Source organism: Tauraco erythrolophus, chromosome 5 (genome assembly GCF_009769465.1).
Source record: "Tauraco erythrolophus isolate bTauEry1 chromosome 5, bTauEry1.pri, whole genome shotgun sequence".
Taxonomy (NCBI): domain Eukaryota; kingdom Metazoa; phylum Chordata; class Aves; order Musophagiformes; family Musophagidae; genus Tauraco; species Tauraco erythrolophus.
This window is the reverse complement of record NC_141469.1, coordinates 27207690-27226989: the sequence shown is the minus strand read 5'-3', so window position 1 is coordinate 27226989 and position 19300 is coordinate 27207690. Positions and strand designations below refer to the sequence as shown.

General features: G+C 43.3%; 1 protein-coding gene across 1 annotated transcript in view; it reads right to left on the bottom strand.

Moving 5' to 3' along the window:
* Positions 1-10137, bottom strand: part of REEP1 (receptor accessory protein 1) — a 52872-nt gene extending 42735 nt beyond the window's left edge. Inside the window, exons 1-3 of the mRNA XM_086611332.1 lie at positions 9547-10137; positions 3940-4012; positions 30-106 (exon numbers count right to left, since the gene is read on the bottom strand). Of these exons, the coding sequence (XP_086467458.1) occupies positions 30-106; positions 3940-4012; positions 9547-9575 (179 nt within the window). The 5' untranslated portion in view covers positions 9576-10137. The remainder of the gene's footprint in view (positions 1-29; positions 107-3939; positions 4013-9546) is intronic.
* Between the last annotated feature and the right edge of the window lie 9163 nt (positions 10138-19300).

Here is a 19300-nt window from a genome sequence, read left to right as displayed (position 1 = left end):
CCAAAGACCCTCTCCCATCTGGTGCTTACCAGCAAAGAAAGATATCCGTGAACGTCTCTGCTGTCGTGAAGAGCGCGAATATGATCCAGTACATCATCCATTTGACCTGGTAAACAAAAACAGTAGCTGGGTCATTTTTCCTCAAGGGCCTTCAACTATCTGTTACAGGCACAAGTGTACAGAATAACTCTCATAGAAAAAAAAAAAAAGTTATTTTTCCACCTCCTTTGTATTTAACAATTACTATGGACTTGAAGATGCCAGAGCTCCCCCACCTCAGCACATAACACATGTCAGATTTCCACACAAGCTCTTGGGAAGGAAGACTGTGGCCTTAGGACTGGTCTCATGAAAAGAAGAGCAGTCTGACTCCGTCCCTACAGAGAAAGCTCCACTGGCCAGTGGAGGACCACAGCCCTATCACAGGGTATTAAAAATCTCCTTTGGCTCATCTTAATAGCAAAAGCTAACACTAAGATGTTGGCCAAACTGTAATTAAGACAAAATGTAATTATTTACATAATATCTACAGGCAGTGGCAACTAGCCAGGAAGAGATAAAGAGGTAACTGCCCATCCCATGATCCAGGGCTCAGGAGCACAATTAACTCACTGCAACTTATTGAATTAGCATGCATCAGTTGAGTGGCAATGCCTCCTCACATCCACACCCTGAGGCCTTTGCAGATGCAAGGGCAAGTCACTTAGCTTAAATCCCCTGCAGCCCATGGTGAAGACCATCGTGAGGCAGGTTGTGCCTCTGCAGCCCATGGAGGTCCATGGTGGAGCAGAGATCCACTCCCAGCCCATGGAGGACCCCACACCAGAGCAAGTGGATGCACCCGAAGGAGGCTGCGACCCCATGGGAAGTCTGTGCTGGAGCAGGCTCCTGGCAGGACCTGTGGACTCGTGGAGAAAGGATCTCACACTGGAGCAGGTTTGCTAGTAGGACTTGTGACACCATGGAGTACCCACGCTGGAGCAGTCTGTTCCTGAAGGACTACACCTTGTGGAAAGGACCCACATTGGAGCAGTTTGTGAAGAACTGCAGCCTGTGGGAAGGACTCACATTGGAGAAGTCCATGGAGAACTGTCTCCCATGGGAGGAACCCCACGCTGGAGCAGGGGAAGAGTGTGAGGAGTCCTGCCCCTGAGGAGGAAGGAGCAGCAGAAATGTGCAACAACCTGACTGCAACCCCCATTCCCCGTCCCCCTGCACCACTGCGCGGGAGGACGTAGAGAAGTCAGGAGTGAAGCTGAGCCCAAGAAGAAGGGAGGGGAGGGGGAAGATGTTTTGAGATTTAGTTTTTATTTTCTCGTTATCCTACTCTGATTTGATTGGTAATAAATTAATTCTTTCCCCAAGTCAAGTCTGTTTTGTCCATGACAGTAATTCGTGAATGATCTCTGTCTGTATCTCAACCCACAAACCTTTTGTTATACTTTCTCTCCCTTGTCCAGCTGAGGAAGGGAGTGACAGAGCAGCTTTGGTGGGCCCTTGGCATCCACCCAGGGACAACCCACCACAGTGAGAGCATTTTACACCATGTTGGCAGTGAAAGCACGTGCTGTGCCGTCACTGTGTTCAACTATGGTAACTCCACTGTGGGGTGGACTGCTTGGTGGGTGATTTATGGGCAGTCTCCATTGCAGTGATAGTCACAGACACAGAAGGAGACTTTGGAGACTGTGACTTGGTCAGGGAAACTGTTATCTCGAGTAATTCAGGAACCGGGGGATTTTTGCCACTGAGCACTAAATGGCATTTAAAAGCACAGCTCAACTATTCCAATGTATGCAGTATTGGTTCTTGGTTCTTCTTGGGCTGGAAACAGACAATGTATTTGTGATGTGGTGCTCCTCTTCAGCATTGTCACCACAGAGATGATGTAAGGAATAATTTTCAAGTACTGGAGATGAGACACAAACCTTTCATTCCCCATTGGTTTTTTTTTCCCCATTGTAAAATCATAAAACTTACCGTTCAAACAGCTTTAAGAATCTGTCTCTCCAAAGGAAAAGAGATGGTAAGACAAAAGTTGTTAATTTAACTGAAAATTGTTGTCTAATTTGCTATATTTGAAAATGGAGATCCCTAAGCAGTTTTGCTGAAATGTTAGAAAGCTTAAGGAAGTAAAATCCATGAAAATCCAAGAATTAGAGAATTAGACCATGTTACCTAAGGCTGGGATAATTGCAATAGAATAAAGGAAGGCTGAAAAGAAGGCAGTACAAGAGGGATACCTACACCAAGTGCTGCTCTAGGGAAGGGAGGATAGAGATGGCAATAAATCTGGATCTCACCAGCTCTGAAATGGCTTGCTTCACCTTCTCCCTCTTGCACCGGGGACAGTATCTGTAGTCTCTCTCCATCTCCCTGCAGGTACTGAAATTATTCCCTGAGCACCTGTCACCCAGCTATATAACCACGTCTCTGGGATTTATATGTATATTCAGATGTAGTGTCACAGCAGCAGAATGGCACTGCGAAATGCCTGAAAGCATTGTCTTCCCAGGGCAGCTTCTGCCAGACTTTTTACATAACTGCAGCTCCTTCACAGCCTCACTGGCAGCACAGTTCTGCCACTTAGACATTACTGCCAGCAAAACTTTTAAACACAACCCAAAATCTGGTGCTGATGGGCTTGGATCAGCCTAAAACACCATTTATCAAAATGACTATTACCAAGCAGAATAAGAATGAAAATAAACTACAGTAACAGAAGTTTTGACTAGTAGATGAAGGTTTGTACTGTGTCAATGTAAATTACTATTTTTTTTTTTTTATTTAGACCACTAATGGACATATTGCCACAACTGAAATGTTAAACTGAAAAACAATTTTAAGTGCAGACCAGGTCTTAGATCAGCTGTTCCCACTTAACCCAAGTGTCTGATGCAAGTTCCTCTTTTGCAATTGAATTTCCAACAGGAATTGAACCCTTCAGCAAAGTACCTTCCTGAAAGGGACTATGGAAACGTGAAGTATCAGTGGCAGACACTGCTTGGGGATGCTAGCGCACATCTTTAGCATTTCCAAGCAAAGGGTGTACAAACCTTCTGAAGCACCGCTGTGCAAGGGCTACATGGACATATTGCCTCAAATATCTGATGTGTTCTGTAACACGACTCTCAAAATATCTGAAATCATTACCTGAAAAGGGGACTGATAGGAAAAATCTCAGCAGCCACAGTGAGTCCCAGTTTGAGCTTGTGCTAAGGACTTAATGGGATAGCCATCTATGCTGTTACCCAGAGAAGAAAATAGGCTTGTTATTCCTGGGATCTTGAGAGGATTGAAGAGTCAAGATCTGAAGGCTGACCTGGGTTCAGTGAAGTTAACAGAGCTCAGGTTGTGAGCAAATCCTACAGGATTCCAACAGCATCCAAGTGGTTTTGATTCTCCCACACTTCACTTTCCCTGATGGCCTTTAGAAACTGGGGCCCAGGGAACATTTTTCAGCAAAAAAGTTGCCAGACCTGCCTGTAAATAGGTCGCTCCACAAGGAAGAATGCTTCTATCTGAGGATTCAGTCATACGTGCTTTGAGTTGCCTTCTCTGATCCTTGTTTTGAATGAGCAGCTAAAGCTTCAAGGCTTTTTTGAAAAGCTTTGATTTATGCTGCTCCTCAGAAACAAAGGCAAACACGCAAAGCTCTGGATGCCAAACACCTTTTAAGTCAGCCGCAGATAGCTCGCACCACCAGAGAAACAGCATACGCTTGTCAAAGAGCACATCAACTCTGCAGAGGAGCCAGAAGCACAAACCCAAGTCTCCTTATTTGAGACTCGTGCCCAGCAGTCAGTCCATCTTCAGGCCAGTCTTCCCCTTGTATTGGTTTATGAGCTTTACCAGAATACAGGCAACACCTTTACAATGTGGTGAGGAGCAATCTTAGAAAACAAACCCTGCAGCACAGCCACAAACCTCATTACTCACATATTCTTTGATGTCCTTTGATTTCACGGCTTTGTAAGAATAATATGCAGGGTAAAGAGTGCCAAATATAAGCCTGGAAAAAAACAAACAAACAACAAATGGATTAAATTGATTTCCTGTCACAGAGAAAGATTTTTTTTTCCTGTCTGTTAAATGTGTTTCTTGCACTAGTAAAAATTGTCATGATTTGATTTAAGCTTGAGTGCATGAAATACAGCACACAAGTGATTTTGCATCACTGAATTCAAAGAAACTATTGCCAGTGACATGAATGAAGAGCAGGGATTCAGGTTGACTTTCCTTTTGCAATGGTTTCCATAGGTGTACCTTATGAGTTACACACAAAAAACAAACAAAAAAATAAAAACGGCCACCACACTTTTAAAAGGAAATTAAAAACCTGATTTCAAAATAATCTACTGTGACACCAGGAATATAAGAGTATTGCTCTCAGAGGCAGGACAAAATGAGAATCATTTGTCTAAAACCCCTTCCAGCTCTATTCAATACTCTGAAAAGCTGGAAGAGGATAAAGCAGCATCCAAGCTCTACCGGCACAAAGGTTTGAATGCTGGGGCCGTATCTTATATGAAACCTGTTAAAGGGAAGAGCCCTGCACTGTTCGGTAAAGTCGATTTGGGCTCATCAAAGGAGGAGGAATTTGCCCACCAAGATATGCCAATAGGATCAGGCCCAAAAATCCCAGCTCTACTGTTCTTTCAGACAGTTTCCTTTCATTTTCACGTCTGAAAGGATTGCTGTCAGCTTCAAGATTTCACGTAAGAAAGAAATAAGGATCCGTGAGGTAAAAATAGCACTACTGGGAAAAAAGGTTGAGAATTTTTCATACTAACTCCTCTCTGCATCACTGCCTAGCTGCTTATTCACTTCGATTTTTCTGGACATAAGCATAGGCTTGTCAAAACCACTTTGCCCTGCCCAGGTTTCAGTCAGTTTTATTCAATGCAGTAGGATGATGCTGCAAAGTCTGAATTTAATAGACTGCAGGGGAATGTTTATTGGCTTGCAACTACCCCTCTTTCCACTGGAGCTTTTGCTTTAAATTCATACAGCTGTTTCTGCTGCTCTTGGGAATGGAAATAATCAACGTTTCAGTCCCTAATTGTGGAGCCACACGGACCTGCAGTCGTCTTTTCCATCCTGCCAGTAGTGATTGTGTGCCGTGGGACTCATAATTACAGCTGAGTCCATTATGTGCATAGGACATTAAAAATTAACACTCTGGGATATGGTGTACCATCGCACTTCCCGTAGCTCAAGAAGGTATTTGCGAAAGAATGAGGTGAGCCAGCACACATCTTGATTTCCGAAGCAGTGACCGAAGACAATTTGCCTGCTATTCATCATGCCTGCTGTACCATACCTTAGCAAAACCTGAAGCACAATGCAGACTTCAGAAAAGCAGCTACTGAGTGAGAAGATTCAGATTTCACAGAGGCTTCGCACTGGCTTCGAAAAGCTTCGCTGGAAACAGTCAGCCCTGAACCTATTTCACCCACCCACAGGGGCTGTGCTGTATGCAGGGATTAGATACAAATGCTCAGAAAGATTCCAGGCAACCAAACACATTTTGTGTCCCTTGCAGTATCTTAACAAACAGCAACACTGGTTAAGGCAAGGAAGGACACACAGACAACAGCTTGGTCCGTTCTCACTGAAGCTAATAACAAATATTCCCTCTGAGTTCAACCGCAGCAGAATCTAATCCAAAGAAGGCAGAGCTCACAAAAGGAAAAAAGCTCCACAATATTCAGCAACTAACAGCTGAGCATATGAATGATATTTTTGTCTCTCCTTATAAAAAGTACCGCAGTTCTGTCCTTCCTTCTTGGCCCAGGCTGGCTGCTATCTCACGCTTTTATTTCCTGCAAATAATCATTGAATGATGGATATTCGTTTCCTCAGTTTGTGCTGGTAACAGAAAGTAACTGGATCCTGAAGAAGCAAACAGTTCACAGGATCACTAGAAAAGAATTACTTGCAGACAATAAACACTTGGAAAAAATTCCTCTGAGGGAAGGAAACTGCAATACTTTTGCATATGCAGAGCAAGGGACAGTTAATAAGGTGATGTGCTCTCCCTAAATTGGAGATTGAGAGTTTCACTGATTTGCCTTGCAGTGTGTTGTGTGCATATATGGACATTTATTACTGCTGTGGTTTACCAGACTGAAAACAGTTTTAAGGAATGTTGGACCCCAGTCTTGCCACTGCTGTGGATTAGTATGTGGCTTGGAGTCACTTAACCACTGAGTACACCCTAGAAACGGAAGACAAAAGATGTTCAGGCATTTCTGTAAAGCATATTCAGAGGTTTGGAGACAAATACCTGCACATGGGCATATTCCAAAAAGTCTCTAAATTACTGTCTTCACTGCTCTTTGGATCAGGCTTGAGGACAATTGATTTAATTCAAACATACACGTCAATTCTCTATCTCTTCCCTCAGTTCCTCTCGCCTGCTGAAGACAATACTCCTCTCTTCGACCTCATCCAAGCTTCCTGTGTAATTAAAGTTATTGTTGATTCCTGCCTTCCTTCATCCCCATGCTCAGATTGTTGCCAAATCACTCCTTCTGCACACTACACAAAACCAAGGCTGATTCTTTATCCTTCTGCCCAAGACACTAAGTCAATCCTCGTCTAAGTATCCTTCTCAGCCTCCCTTCTGTGCTTTACTGATCTCTACACCACCGGGATGCACCAGTGTTTAAATCTTTCCCTCCCACCTCTATCTTTCTCTCCCCCACACACACATGCTACCCTTGCCTATCAAGCTGAAGTAATATTATCTCTACCTTCCAGTGCCTGAAAAATGCTGGTTTGCTCTTTTATCACATCCCACCTCAATCCCTTCTCTCCTTTAATGACTGTAGTGACATCAGCTTCTTACTCTACTGTTCCTTGTGTCCCACATCCTGGAGCTCCTTTGCTCTTTGCTCCTTGCTCCTCCATTGCACATCAGCCCATTGCCTCTAAAACAAGCTGTTCCCTGACAGTTATCCTGACGGCCCACAGTTTGGGGGGCAGCAGCCCAAACCACACAAATTCCAACGATGCCATTCCTCAGTTTCTCCTCTTCTCTTTAATCTTCTTCTGCAACACTCCTGTTCTACCTGATGTTCTCCTAACCACATCACAGAACTTCAGCTTTCCTCCACATATCCCCAAAAATCACAGCGCAGACCCTCCGTTCCCTCCCACAACTGCCTGCTGACCTGGGAACCATGTGTGCTATGACACCTTGTGGGTACTCCTTGTACTCCCTGATGCATGGTAAATGCATCGGCTGCCTGACTGGTGCCTGCCAGCTGGCAAGCCAAATGAACGACCTACCTATGGTGTTAACACTGCAGCTTTTACCTCCTGGCAGACACTGCTAAGAGACAATCTACTATTCAGCAGCCAATTCTTATGAATAGAATCACAGAATCATAGAATGGTTTGGATTGGAAGGGACCTTCAAGATCATCTAGTTCCAACCCCCCTGCCATGGGCAGGGACACTTTCCACTAGATCAGGTTGCTCAAAGCCTCATCCAACCTGGCCTTGAATATCTCCAGGGATGGGGCAACCACAACTCCTCTGGGCAACCTGTTACAGAGTTTCATCACCTTCATTGTAAAAAATTTCTTCCTTATATCTAATCGAAATCTCCCCTCTTTCAGTTTAAAGCCATTGTCCCTTTTCCTATCACTACACGCCCTAACATGTAGTTAATAATTACGTAGAAATAACGTAGAAACTTAACCTCTCAGACCCATCTATTTTGGCCACAATCACTTTTTGGATCCAAAAGCTAGCAGCAGTGGAAAAACAGACTACTTAAGCCTTATTTCCTTAGGAAACCAGGCTACAAATACAGAGTCAACTCATTCCCCACCCATTTCCATCTTTCAAAGCTCCTTTGAATGAGCTATGTACTCTGGAAAGCCTTGGCTCTTTTACTGTCTGTGCAAAAGCAGAAGCAGACATCCTGATCAGCAAACCAAGGACTCTCAGAGCATGACGTAGTAGTTCCTACATTTAAAGCTACAGAAATATGTTCCTCCAGTCTGGGCTAAACCAAACACATACCCTCAAGGTACAGGTCAAGGCAAGGAAGTAGTGACATTCATCAGCAAGTTAGGAAAAGTTCACTTGCAGCACTAAAATAATCACAACACTCTTGACAATTCTTACTCTGCTCCATGCTAGAGGTCTACATGAATTACAATCACCTTGAAAAGGAACAAAACAGCAGATGTAAAGAAATCACTGAAGAGTCAACTAATTGTGGAACAGAAGGCAAAAATCTAAGTAAAAGGTTAGTCTTCCTAAAGAATAGGATAAGGATTAATGCTGAAAATCTTATAATCCTATTAGGCCCAGCAGCAGCAATCTCCAACCTGGACCACTACGTGTGCTTCTGGTCATTCTTTGTCAAAAGGGACACAGCAGAGACAGAAGCAGAAAGGAGAAGGAAAAGCGTGTGGAAGCGCACTGGGGAAGAAGATCTGTTAAAACAACTGCAAATGCAGCAAAGACAAATAACGGAGTTCTTTGCTCCTACTCCTGACGCGGTGTAAGAGGATGTTCATCTGAATTAAGAGAACAAAGTCAAAAAGGAGGGGAGAAACCCTCTCTGTCACCAGGAGTTAACCTGTGGAACTGAATAACTGTATTTATTTATATAACTACATTACATAGGATTTGTGGTTTGGCTCCAGTTTACCACTAAATGAGACATGAAAGGATGAAGCTTCCCATATTGCGAGGTTTCCTAATTATCAGGGGAATATTAAAGCAAAGGAACTGTTGACTCCCCTTTAGCAACCTCCGTCATATTCCAGGGGAGCAGCTGCACCATCGCCAAACCTCCTTCTGTCCCCACTTACCAGCACAGCCATAGCCAGCCCTGGCTATTATATCCTTCTGTTCCTTTTCTGGATCTGCTAGTACAGTGATCCGACCATCACACAGCGCAGGCTAACCCAGATGTGACAATATCCCTAATAGCATCTAGGTTATACCCTGGGGATCAGCAGAGCTGGTACCATGGTACCCACATGGTACCTTGAGTTCTGATGATTTGGTGATGCTATTTTCCTCATGAGGTGCTTGGTCCTACAGCCATTTACCTGTAAAATTAACTCTCACATTCAGTACAGCAGCCACTGAAATAAATGGGAAGACTCTCAGCAATTCTCAGAAGGACCGGTCAAGACTCAGGTTACCTCCAGAAATGCCTGCATATCCATTCTTTTGAGTATTTTTAACTGCACAGGTACTTTCTGGATGATAACCTACTGTTACAAATATACCAGCATGGTGTCATCCACATCCCAAGCCATCCAAGTTTTTCTCATCCAGTTACCGTGCCACCAGCAGCGTTTGGGCTGCCCAAATATTTAGAACATTGTACTACTACAACACAAATAGAACAGCCCTTATTTTACCCATAAATAACTAATGTTTCCATTATCATCAGCACACAGCAGCCAAGATGGCAAACTTCTGCTCAAACACAGGGATGGACACATTTAGGAATCGCTGAAATATTTCTTATTTCCTCAACATGTTGGCTGGCTAGTGCGTGCTTCTTACGCAGAGAGCAGCAGCTGAGCTGTCACCATGCCAGCATTCCTTGCTGAAACCACCAAGAAGGGTGCCAATAGGTTCACGTTCCTTATTATCAGTCCCAATTAACGCTCACACAGTGCCACAGATTAAAAATAAACGACACTGTCTTTGCACCAAAGGCTCCCAATTTAAATCCAACAGCTGTGGAAGTGAAAATAAGCGGCACACAAGGTCAGGGAAAGGGTTAACATGAGTCTCTTGACAGGCCAAATGCCTGATATCCAAGAAGGGACTGGGGTGGAAGAAGCACCAGCTGCAGAGGAGGAGGCTTCGGGCTGGTATTCCCCGGGAGATGGCTCCTACAGATTCTTTGTGGTCATTTTGCAGCAGAATAGGTCCTGCATGGTGGCTCCAGGGCAGTCGGGAACTTGCTTGTTCACTCTTGGGGTGATAACTGACACTGTCCTCTCCCTGGTCCCCAGGAGATGTGGATACCTGGGCGTGCCAGCCTGACACCCCAATACACTCTGAGAATACCAAAGGCGCATGGTGCCTCAGCGACAAAAATGTCCCCCAAGGAAAGCACTGAGCTCTGACCTCCCTGAGACAGATCAGGCTTACTTCAAACTCCATTTGCAACTTGAATCAAACATCTTCACGGGGTTGGTTCAGTGCTTCCAAGGACAAACGTGCAGCCGTGCCCACATCACTTGGCCAGTCGTGCATCGTCTCCACGGGTATTAACAAGGTGTAAAGCTCCACTCGAACAGTCACTCAGCACATCCTTCTGCTTTAGGAAACATTCCTCTCCACCTCCTCGGTGGGTGACCTGCTTAGCTCCTCTGGGCTCCTGAGACCTTGTCGTCACGAGCGCTTCTGAAGCACCATGTGCATCCACAGTGCGGAGGAAACAGAGGGCAGTCCCAGGAGGACTCAGCATCTAACACATGCTCCGCTTTCTGTCCAGATCCACCTCCAACTTCTCAGCCAGGTTACTACAGACGCAAACCACACACTTCAACTTGGTTAACATAACCTAACAGCAGGAGAAACCTAATCATTCCTCTTGGTGAAACTGCAGGGTAAAGGGATGCCCAACTGTCCTTCCAGTAGAAATAGCCGGAGCAACGGCTGTCCTTGATGCTTCTAATTTAAGCAGTCTTGATCCTCCCAAAGCAGCACATTCTCCTCTCCAGTTGATACCACGTTTTTTTTTTATTCTCCTCAGCCAGGGCACTCTTCACATGGGGGCTGGAAGACGGCCAGGCACAAACAGGTGAAGAGATGTGGTGAGGGGGACGGGTGGAAGAAGTGGCCTCAGCCAGCCTGGAGCTATCACACAATTATTACGTTTACTCATGTTGAGATCCTACATCCACAATTGTCTAAAGGCAGCAAACACGATTTTCTTTTCCCCACTTTTTCTTATAGAAAGAAGATAAAATGCTAAAGTAACAATACTACTTGTTTACATCTTGTAAAATATTTGGATCATTAAGATAATGCACCTGATGACTACTAAAACCACCAGCAGTGAAGGGTCTCACAGAGTTGATATTTACACTGACACCCTTGAGTATCACATTTAAAGCCTAACCAAGATTAAGCAGGTACTTCACCCTTCCCAGGCTTATCATTCCAGGCTGTCTTCAAACTCAGGCAGAATTGCATCACTCTACACACACGCTGACACTTCAAAGTTTACAGTCCTTCAGAGCAGAAAAGGCCTGTGTAGCTGCTATAAAAATACCCCATGGCTCTGCAGCTATTTTAGGAAGCAAGTTTATTGCAGGTAGATGGCTTACTAAGCTGGTCTGTTCTACTTCACGCTGTGCTCAGTGGAGCTGCCTGGCCCAGCGGAGATGGGATGCTGCTGAGGAGTAAGGGACATTGTTTGCCCCCCAGGAAATGCTTTAAATGAAAGGTCTGCGTAGAGCGCGTAGGGCTGGTGCGGGGCCCCGACCCGTTGGTGAGAAGCTGCGGGTTGATAGGAACGCCGCGCCTGGCACGCGCCACGAGGCTCCCAACAGCTGCCTGCAAGAGATAGTGTTTCGTGGGCCTCATGGAAGGCATTTGCCCTGTCGCTGCTCCTCCCCTCTCCATGCTTCGCCTCAGCAGGACTGCAGGAGAAAGCAAGCCACGGCACTGAGCTTTCTCCCAGCGCTGGCACAGCCCACTGCTTCATTCAGACCCTTTCGGAGGATGACAAATAATTCATCAAAGTGTGATACTGAGGGGAATAAAATCCATGCCTTTTAGAGAAGAAAACATTCTCTGCTATGTGACCGGGTCAGATCTTCACCCAGCTTTGCTGTTCCAAAAAGGCAGGGCTTAGCATCTGTGTGCCTCTGATGTTTTCCCTGTCCGGTACTGACCGTATAGTTCCTCCTTTGAGAGCCCTGTCCTTTTCCGAGCCAAATAAATGGCAATTCGAAAACTAAATGGTATGTTTTAGATGGGAAGGGCTGCTTTTCCTGACTCTGAAGAGGGGGATGTTTATGTGGAAAAAGGCTTTTTTAGAAGCACTGACATTATATTCCAGAAATGACAGATGGTTTCAAACCTGTATTGTGAGTTAGCCTACAGATTTATGGTAGGCTCATGATACAAGAAGGAACAGAAAGAGATATGTAACCTAACCAAACTAATTTCTAGGTTAAAAAAAGTATTAAAAAAATGGACTGCATATCAACAAAGAAGCTCTGCATTATTTTCATACGAAACCACAAAGATCATGCTGCAAGTATTATCTTGGAGTTATTTTAACTGATGCTGTGTGAATCAACTTTTAGGAAGTGTAAACACATACAGAACTCCCAATTTAGAGCATAATCCTACACTCTGTCTATCCTAAAACTTCGTTCAGGTCACGGAAGTCTTTCACCAGCAAATCGTAAGCGCTACCCACTGTCTGAGGAGATGGTGAGAAACACAAAAGCTCCTCTTTGTCTTTTCCTCGCTGAAAGACAGCTTGAGACTTCTAGTGTTGTACTCACGGGACAAAAAACAGGAATAGAAAATGAAATGAAACTATAACTTACCCAAATCAATTGCAACATGGGATCTCCTTAGAGCAACATTACTTTGGCTTCCCAGGGACAGAATATTACTAGAAGTGCTTAACTGAGGGCAGGGAATATTTTAGCTCACTGATATAGTTTAAAAACCAAACCAAAAGACCTCTTTGGCCCAAACATTCAGCTAAAGCCATGAAAAATGTTGACTTCCCATGGAATCACCATCAGTCTCGGGTTAAAAATGGTTCAATCCATTGACACAAATCGAGCAGTCCCAAGGCTGCTCTGAGTAGCTCCGGGTCTGAGATCTCCGCAAGCTCTTGGAGGAGGATGGAAACCCCAGTTAGGTCTCCACGCTAGCCCAGGAGAGCAGTTAGGTTTAGGAACAGGTATCAGGTATGGTCACGGCCAGCTTGGTGCAAAACAGCCTGCAGAGAAAATCTTACTACTGTCTGGACATTTCTATAAATATGCTAGCAAATTAACAATAAACAGCATAACTCCTTCCATCAGTAACTGATCTTAACTTCTGAAATCCCTGAGGACTCCTCAGCATTAACCAAAAAAACTAGAAGACCACACATTTAGAGGGACCAGCCACATTGAAAACATATGAGACTCAACTCAGTCATAAGCTTTATGTTCCAGAGCTGGTATTTAATTCCTAGTTAAGTGGAAAACAAACAAACAAAAAAACCCAATCCCACCTTTAAAACATCTCATTTTGACAACACATTTCAAAGAAGGATTTCAAAGCGCAGTGTTAATATTAGTGACCCAAGTATCAAAGTCAATTGTATTTCCATTGATTTCTGATTATTTCTATTTGATTAGTGTTTTATCTCTATTTTAAATGATAAAGACAGTGAGACCCACTTGAAATTACATCGGAACCTCATGTCAGAGACAAGAACAGTACCCAGATTTCAACCCAGTTTTGAAACAAGGGTGTAGGAAAACTGAGGCAAGATGATTCCACAGGTAATTTTGGGATATTCCGACCATCTCAGTGCTTTCGTTAGTACGGGTATCAGAATGCCACACGCTATATATAACAGCTGCGACATTGCAGGGAGTTCATGGGCCATGCAAAACACATTTCTCTCTATGGCCCGCAGACACGGATGGGTATTTCTTCTGGGTACTATAACAACATTTCAGGGAGGGGCTGGGCACCTGCTTTTTTTACTAGGACCTGAATAATTTTTTTAAAAAAGGAAAGAAAAGAAAATGAGACACTGTCATACAGCTTAAAAAAGACAGACTTCTAGTCTTTTCTCATACACACTTGACAAGGATTTCTAGCGTGAATTTAACAGAGTTCTTTCCTCCAGGGTCTTTTCTCATTTCATTCATCCTTTTTAATCCCTCCATTTCATATGGCTAATAACAGCATCTTAATGAAACGCATGGTACAACTGAGATAAACAAGAAGGGAGAGATCTCCAGCTGGAGCTAAACTGATACAGACCAGCCTCCAGTCTAACCTAGACATAAAAGAGAGGAAAACAGAAGGAAGCAAGCCTCTGTACTGAAGCCACAGATCACTAGAGGAATAATCAGAGTTTCTGGCTACAGCTCTGAATTCAGCTTCAACTACCAGTAAAATTATTTGTCTCTAATTAAAATAAATTAGAAGTAAAATGACCAATTTAGTGGATAATCCTAAATCCTGGTGTTAGGATAAGTGATTAAGAACAGCAGGTAGGGTAGTCTAAATAATACCCTGCAAAAAAGAACACAGGAGACAGACAACACTTTGGCTTCTGTGCCAAGAAGTCTTGTCACTAGGGCTCATTGGAGAGTAAGAGAACTTCCTCCAGCGTTGACTCCAGAGGAACCAGACTCACCCAGCACCTATGAAGCAGCACTGATCCCCTGCCAGATGTAAATATTCACCTCATTTTTTCCTTTATGAACAAACAGCATCTTAGATATTAAAAAATCCAATCAACACTAAACCAAACCATTGTAAACATCTTTTTCTTCCCCACACTCTCCCATCTGAGAAGAGAAAGAACAAAACCTGCGTGACAGATATCTTTTAGTGGGCTACCGGAAACTATCCAAGTGAAAGAATGGCAAATGCAATATAAGAAACAGAAATGTGTCCTTTAGACTAGAACCACAGAGTCATTTAGGTAGGAAGAGACCTCTCCAAGTCTTCAATCCAAAACAGGTTCAACCTCTAGTTTACATCAGGTTGTTCCAGGCCCTGTCCAGACGAATTTTCAGTATCTTCATGTCCAGACCCCTGTTCCAGTGTTTGTTTACCCTTGCTTTGAAGAATTTTTTCTCTATATCTAAACACCATTTCCTTTGCTGCAACTTGTGTCTACTGCCTATCATCTTTTCACTGTGCACCTCCACAAAAAGCCTGGCTCTGTTTTCTCTGTAACAACCCATCATGGTTTTGAAGATGACACTAAGATCTTCCCTTCGCCATCTCTTGTTCAGGCTGAAGAAACTCAGCCCACTGCTGTCCAACCCTCTTACTAAACCCATCCAACCCTCTTACTAAACCCATCCTGTATTGAGATCTGGAAAAGAACATCACTGCACTCTTCCCATCACCAGAGGTGCAGAAGAGCCAGAGATCAACTCCCTGAGGAGGAGGAGATTTTTCCTTGTTGCTTAGAGAACCTTCTTGCTCAGCCACACCACACCCTTTCCTTTGCAAGTGGTGTCCTCCCCAAGGAGCTAAGCTGAGGTGATATGACAATAACAGATGTCACACTACAGCAGGACTCTGAAAACACTTTTAGTCTTCTCCAAACGAGCTGTTGTAGGAGTACAAACCTCACTTAGCTATCCTTAAGACAAAACTTGACTGCCAAGGAAAGTATATGAAGAACAGTACCACATTGTCTTCACTGTGGGACTTAACATGGACAGGGATGCTGTTACCATAAGAGCTTTGGAAAAACAAATAAAAAAAGTGAGTGAGATGCAATGAATATTTACAAACACTTATCGCTTTGACTGTCTTGCTTAGTCATTTTTGGTGAGCTAAAAGAGGAACAGCTAGATTTCCCTTATCTCTACAGCCACATATTCACAGTGTAAGCCTCTGTCATTAACTGCAGCTAAATGTAATGGTTTTATGGTAATGCTGTTGCATGATGTATTCTTACATAAAGCCACTAGCAGCCATTATCAGCTTATTTACTTCTATGCTAAACACCACAGTCCATGGCACGTATCTGGAGATGAAGTGACACATCCTTTCTTTTGCTGGAGCTGGGAACCTCATGCAGGAAGTAAACTAGCCATATACACCGCTAATAGTCACACTATGATCATTTTTTAAAGGATCAGAGGCTGCAACGTTCAGCAAAGCCTTAATTGAGCTAAAACTTATTTAAAGGGCTTCCTTGAATGACAATCTTCACCTCGGTGCCTAAATTCATCCTTTAGAAGTTGGAGAAGTGTATTTTCAGGTTAAATGAAGAAAGATTAAATGAAACCAATTCTAAGAAGAGTTATATTCAGCACTTTCAAATAGGACAAACACACAGCCCAGGATTCAGGAAGCTTTGATTTCTCTGACCAAATAATTTTAAGAGGCTTTTCGGGACTATAACTGAGTGCATAGCAGGACCCTAGGTACAGAAATATCAGCGTCTCTGTAAGTCTTACCATCCTCAATTAGTTCTCTCCAAGCCTTTAGGAAATAGTTAAGTTCTCGTATCTCCATTTTACAGATTTCTCATAGGCCCAGCTGAGTAATCCCCTGGTTGGACATTCATCATGCAGCGCTGAAATGCAAAAGCTGCATCTGTTGTGCCTTTAACTTGCTCAGGTTGGGCAGGATATCGTCACTGCTGCTGGCTTGGAGCATATTAGCATACAGTGTGGGTGTACCAGTAAACTCTCAGGAGCAGATGCGGTTGCATAGCCTCTAAAATTCATGCCATTCCCCCAGTAACACTTGCACTTTGCCCAGAACCACAGCCTGAGTTAAAAATTTCTGACTTGTAACTCACTAATGCAGGCGCGAGTGACAGATATAACTCATGCGGTTTGCACGGGATTCTAAAATATCTTTATTCTTTGCTCAACAGAGAGTATTTATGTACCAATGTACACATCCAGACAGAAATACTGGAATTTAGACACATTTCCTCAGCACTCCAGGATGTTTCTTAAAATGCAAGTCTTCTCATTTGAACTTTGGAATCTCTTTCCATCTATTTAACTTTCCTACCTCATAATTCATCCCACAACTGAATATTCTTCTGCTACAGAAAGACAATTCTTTCCCTGCTCCTCCCAAATCATTTTATCTCATTAAGCATCTCCAGGTTTTGTTATTGTTGACCAAGATCCGATTTCTTTGTTTAACTTCTGGTGGTTTCCTATCTTACCATAGCTTCTCCCTGAAGCTTAACAGGTTAAACACTTTCCTGTTATGTCAAGGACTCTTGATTTCAGTCCATGTAGTGTTTTAGTAAGTGAACTTTGGGTCTTTAACTGAAGATAGGACAGAGGGAGGGGTTTCTTTTAGCTTCCACTGATTTTCATAGCACTACTACTATTCCTCTGCATTACAGTTTTTAACAACCAGCTATTACCTAAAGCACAAGAGAGACTTAAGAGCAAGGACAGGTATCTATTGAAGCATCTCACGGTACAGCACTTCATACTGAGAGCTTCACAATATCCGCTGGAAATTATAGATTTTGGCTAGAGAGATTCCTAAGGCTAAAATCTTTTGAGAAGCCTGAGACAATGAATGGGTTTCAGAGATAACAAGTATCTATAGGTTTCATTGACTGTGCTGGAAATTAAATGTTTTTTCACCACTGGAAATCAGCAGCTTGGTCACGGCCCAGGCAGAGTCAATGTGAGATCTGGAAACAGAAGTTGTAATTTCCAGGCTATGCTTCTGTGCTAGCCTTTATCACCTCCATCATTACACTTAGATTATCTCACTCTGTGAAGCCAGCTTAGTAATGCAGTACTGCAATTCTCACATTTGTTCATTTAAACTCATCAGGTGATTTCTTGGAAGTCATTATAGGAACATCTCAGTTCAATGTAAACTCTCAGACTCAATCGTTTCCCAGAAAAGAGCACGCAAGCAATCTTGCAGTTCAGAGTACAAATCAAAGGATCTGATGGCGAGAGAGAGAGATGCATATTATAAAAGTCAGAATTTTAAATCTGGTCTCATGATTTGGTAAAGAAGTGAAGGATTTTGACTCACGTTTTTTTAATTCCTCCAGACAGCAGTATTGCTACCCAGACACTCAATCTTCATTCTGACAGAAGATGTCGTGTTCCCATTTGCATTCAATTTTAATCTCTCTCAGGCAGTAGAGAGTAAAAGCAATAAGCAATGCCACTTTCTTCTATTCTGCATTTCCCCAAACACAAACATGTTCAGGTCAAAGCCTGTGACACAGGCATAGCTCCATTCTTAAACCATGAGGTATAAGAATGTACCTCTTTGTTTAGGGCTTGGATAAAAAGCTGGTGCATTGTACAATTCAGAATGGTAAAGGCTTTGCCTCTTCTCTTTCTTCTGGCTTAGTGACTTCACCTCTTTTCCCTTCTCACCTTCTCTTACACACATACACCTTGCAGCTGGCAGCTACTCAAAATATAAAATGAAATATAAACTGAGGCTTAGGAGCCAGATGGAGACTTCACAGGAATAACTTTAGAGGAAAGCAAAGGGAAAGACAGCCAATGCTTCCAAGTCCATTACAGAGATTTCTAAGCAAGCAGTTGCTTGAGAAGGCAGCTTGTACTTTTTGTGGGAACGCCCACGCTGCCTGCTATCTTATGTATGCTTTTCCATCACTTCTTATTCATTGTAATACTGCTGGTTTAAATGCCACAGTCCAGTGCTTGTCCTCCTTCCCAGGCAAGAAGATTCACACAAAAGGATGACAGTGTTGCAAGTGCCACTCTCCAGAAACGAAGCATTGCTATTTTGAAATTAAATGGTTAATTGTTTCAAACACAGTATGTAGTTGTATAAAATGTGCCTTGAGAACTGTGTCTTCACAGACTTCATCCATTTCTGGACTGACTGCCCAGAGTGAGGTTTCTTGGTTTCAAGAATATACCTAAAACACAATAGTGTTTGAACAAGGATGTGATTTGTTACAGCCAAGTATCTGCAAACCTCAGCAGAATAATAATTGGAAAAGAATGCTGAGCTATTCCAGTGGCTGTATAGCATCTCAGTGCAAAAACTTCAGGACACACTATAGCAGAGAGAGCAAAAATAACTAATTTATAGGTAAATCCTAGAGAGAGAAGGAAAAAGAAGTGTGGGGGGGGGGGGGTGAGGCGGAGAGATTTTACATAGCGGGTTTATCTGAGATTAACTATGAATCATACACAAACCACAAGGAGAGCAGACTGGTTCAGTTTCCAGTACCGTGCAAAATCTGGCATAGTATTTAGGCACTTAAAATGCATGTCCGGCCTCACGGATGGCAGGCAAGATCTATCACTCTGGCTGTATGCAGTCTTTTAAGCAGCTCTGCTCATTCTGCAGTGATCTAGGAATAATCTGTAGAAATATGCATAGGGTCTGTATCATCAGTCATGTCACATCCCCTTGGGCCTTGGAAATGGCTGTCAGAGAGCCCTTGGGATTTCCAGTTCTGGAAAGACTGCAAAGCAGCACTGAAAGGGATTTATGATAGCCAGGGTCAGAGATGCAAGCTAAGAGCTAACAGCAGCAGGCCATGGTGAGCTAGCACGCTGCAATGTCCAGCATCCTCTGTAACACATCTTCACAT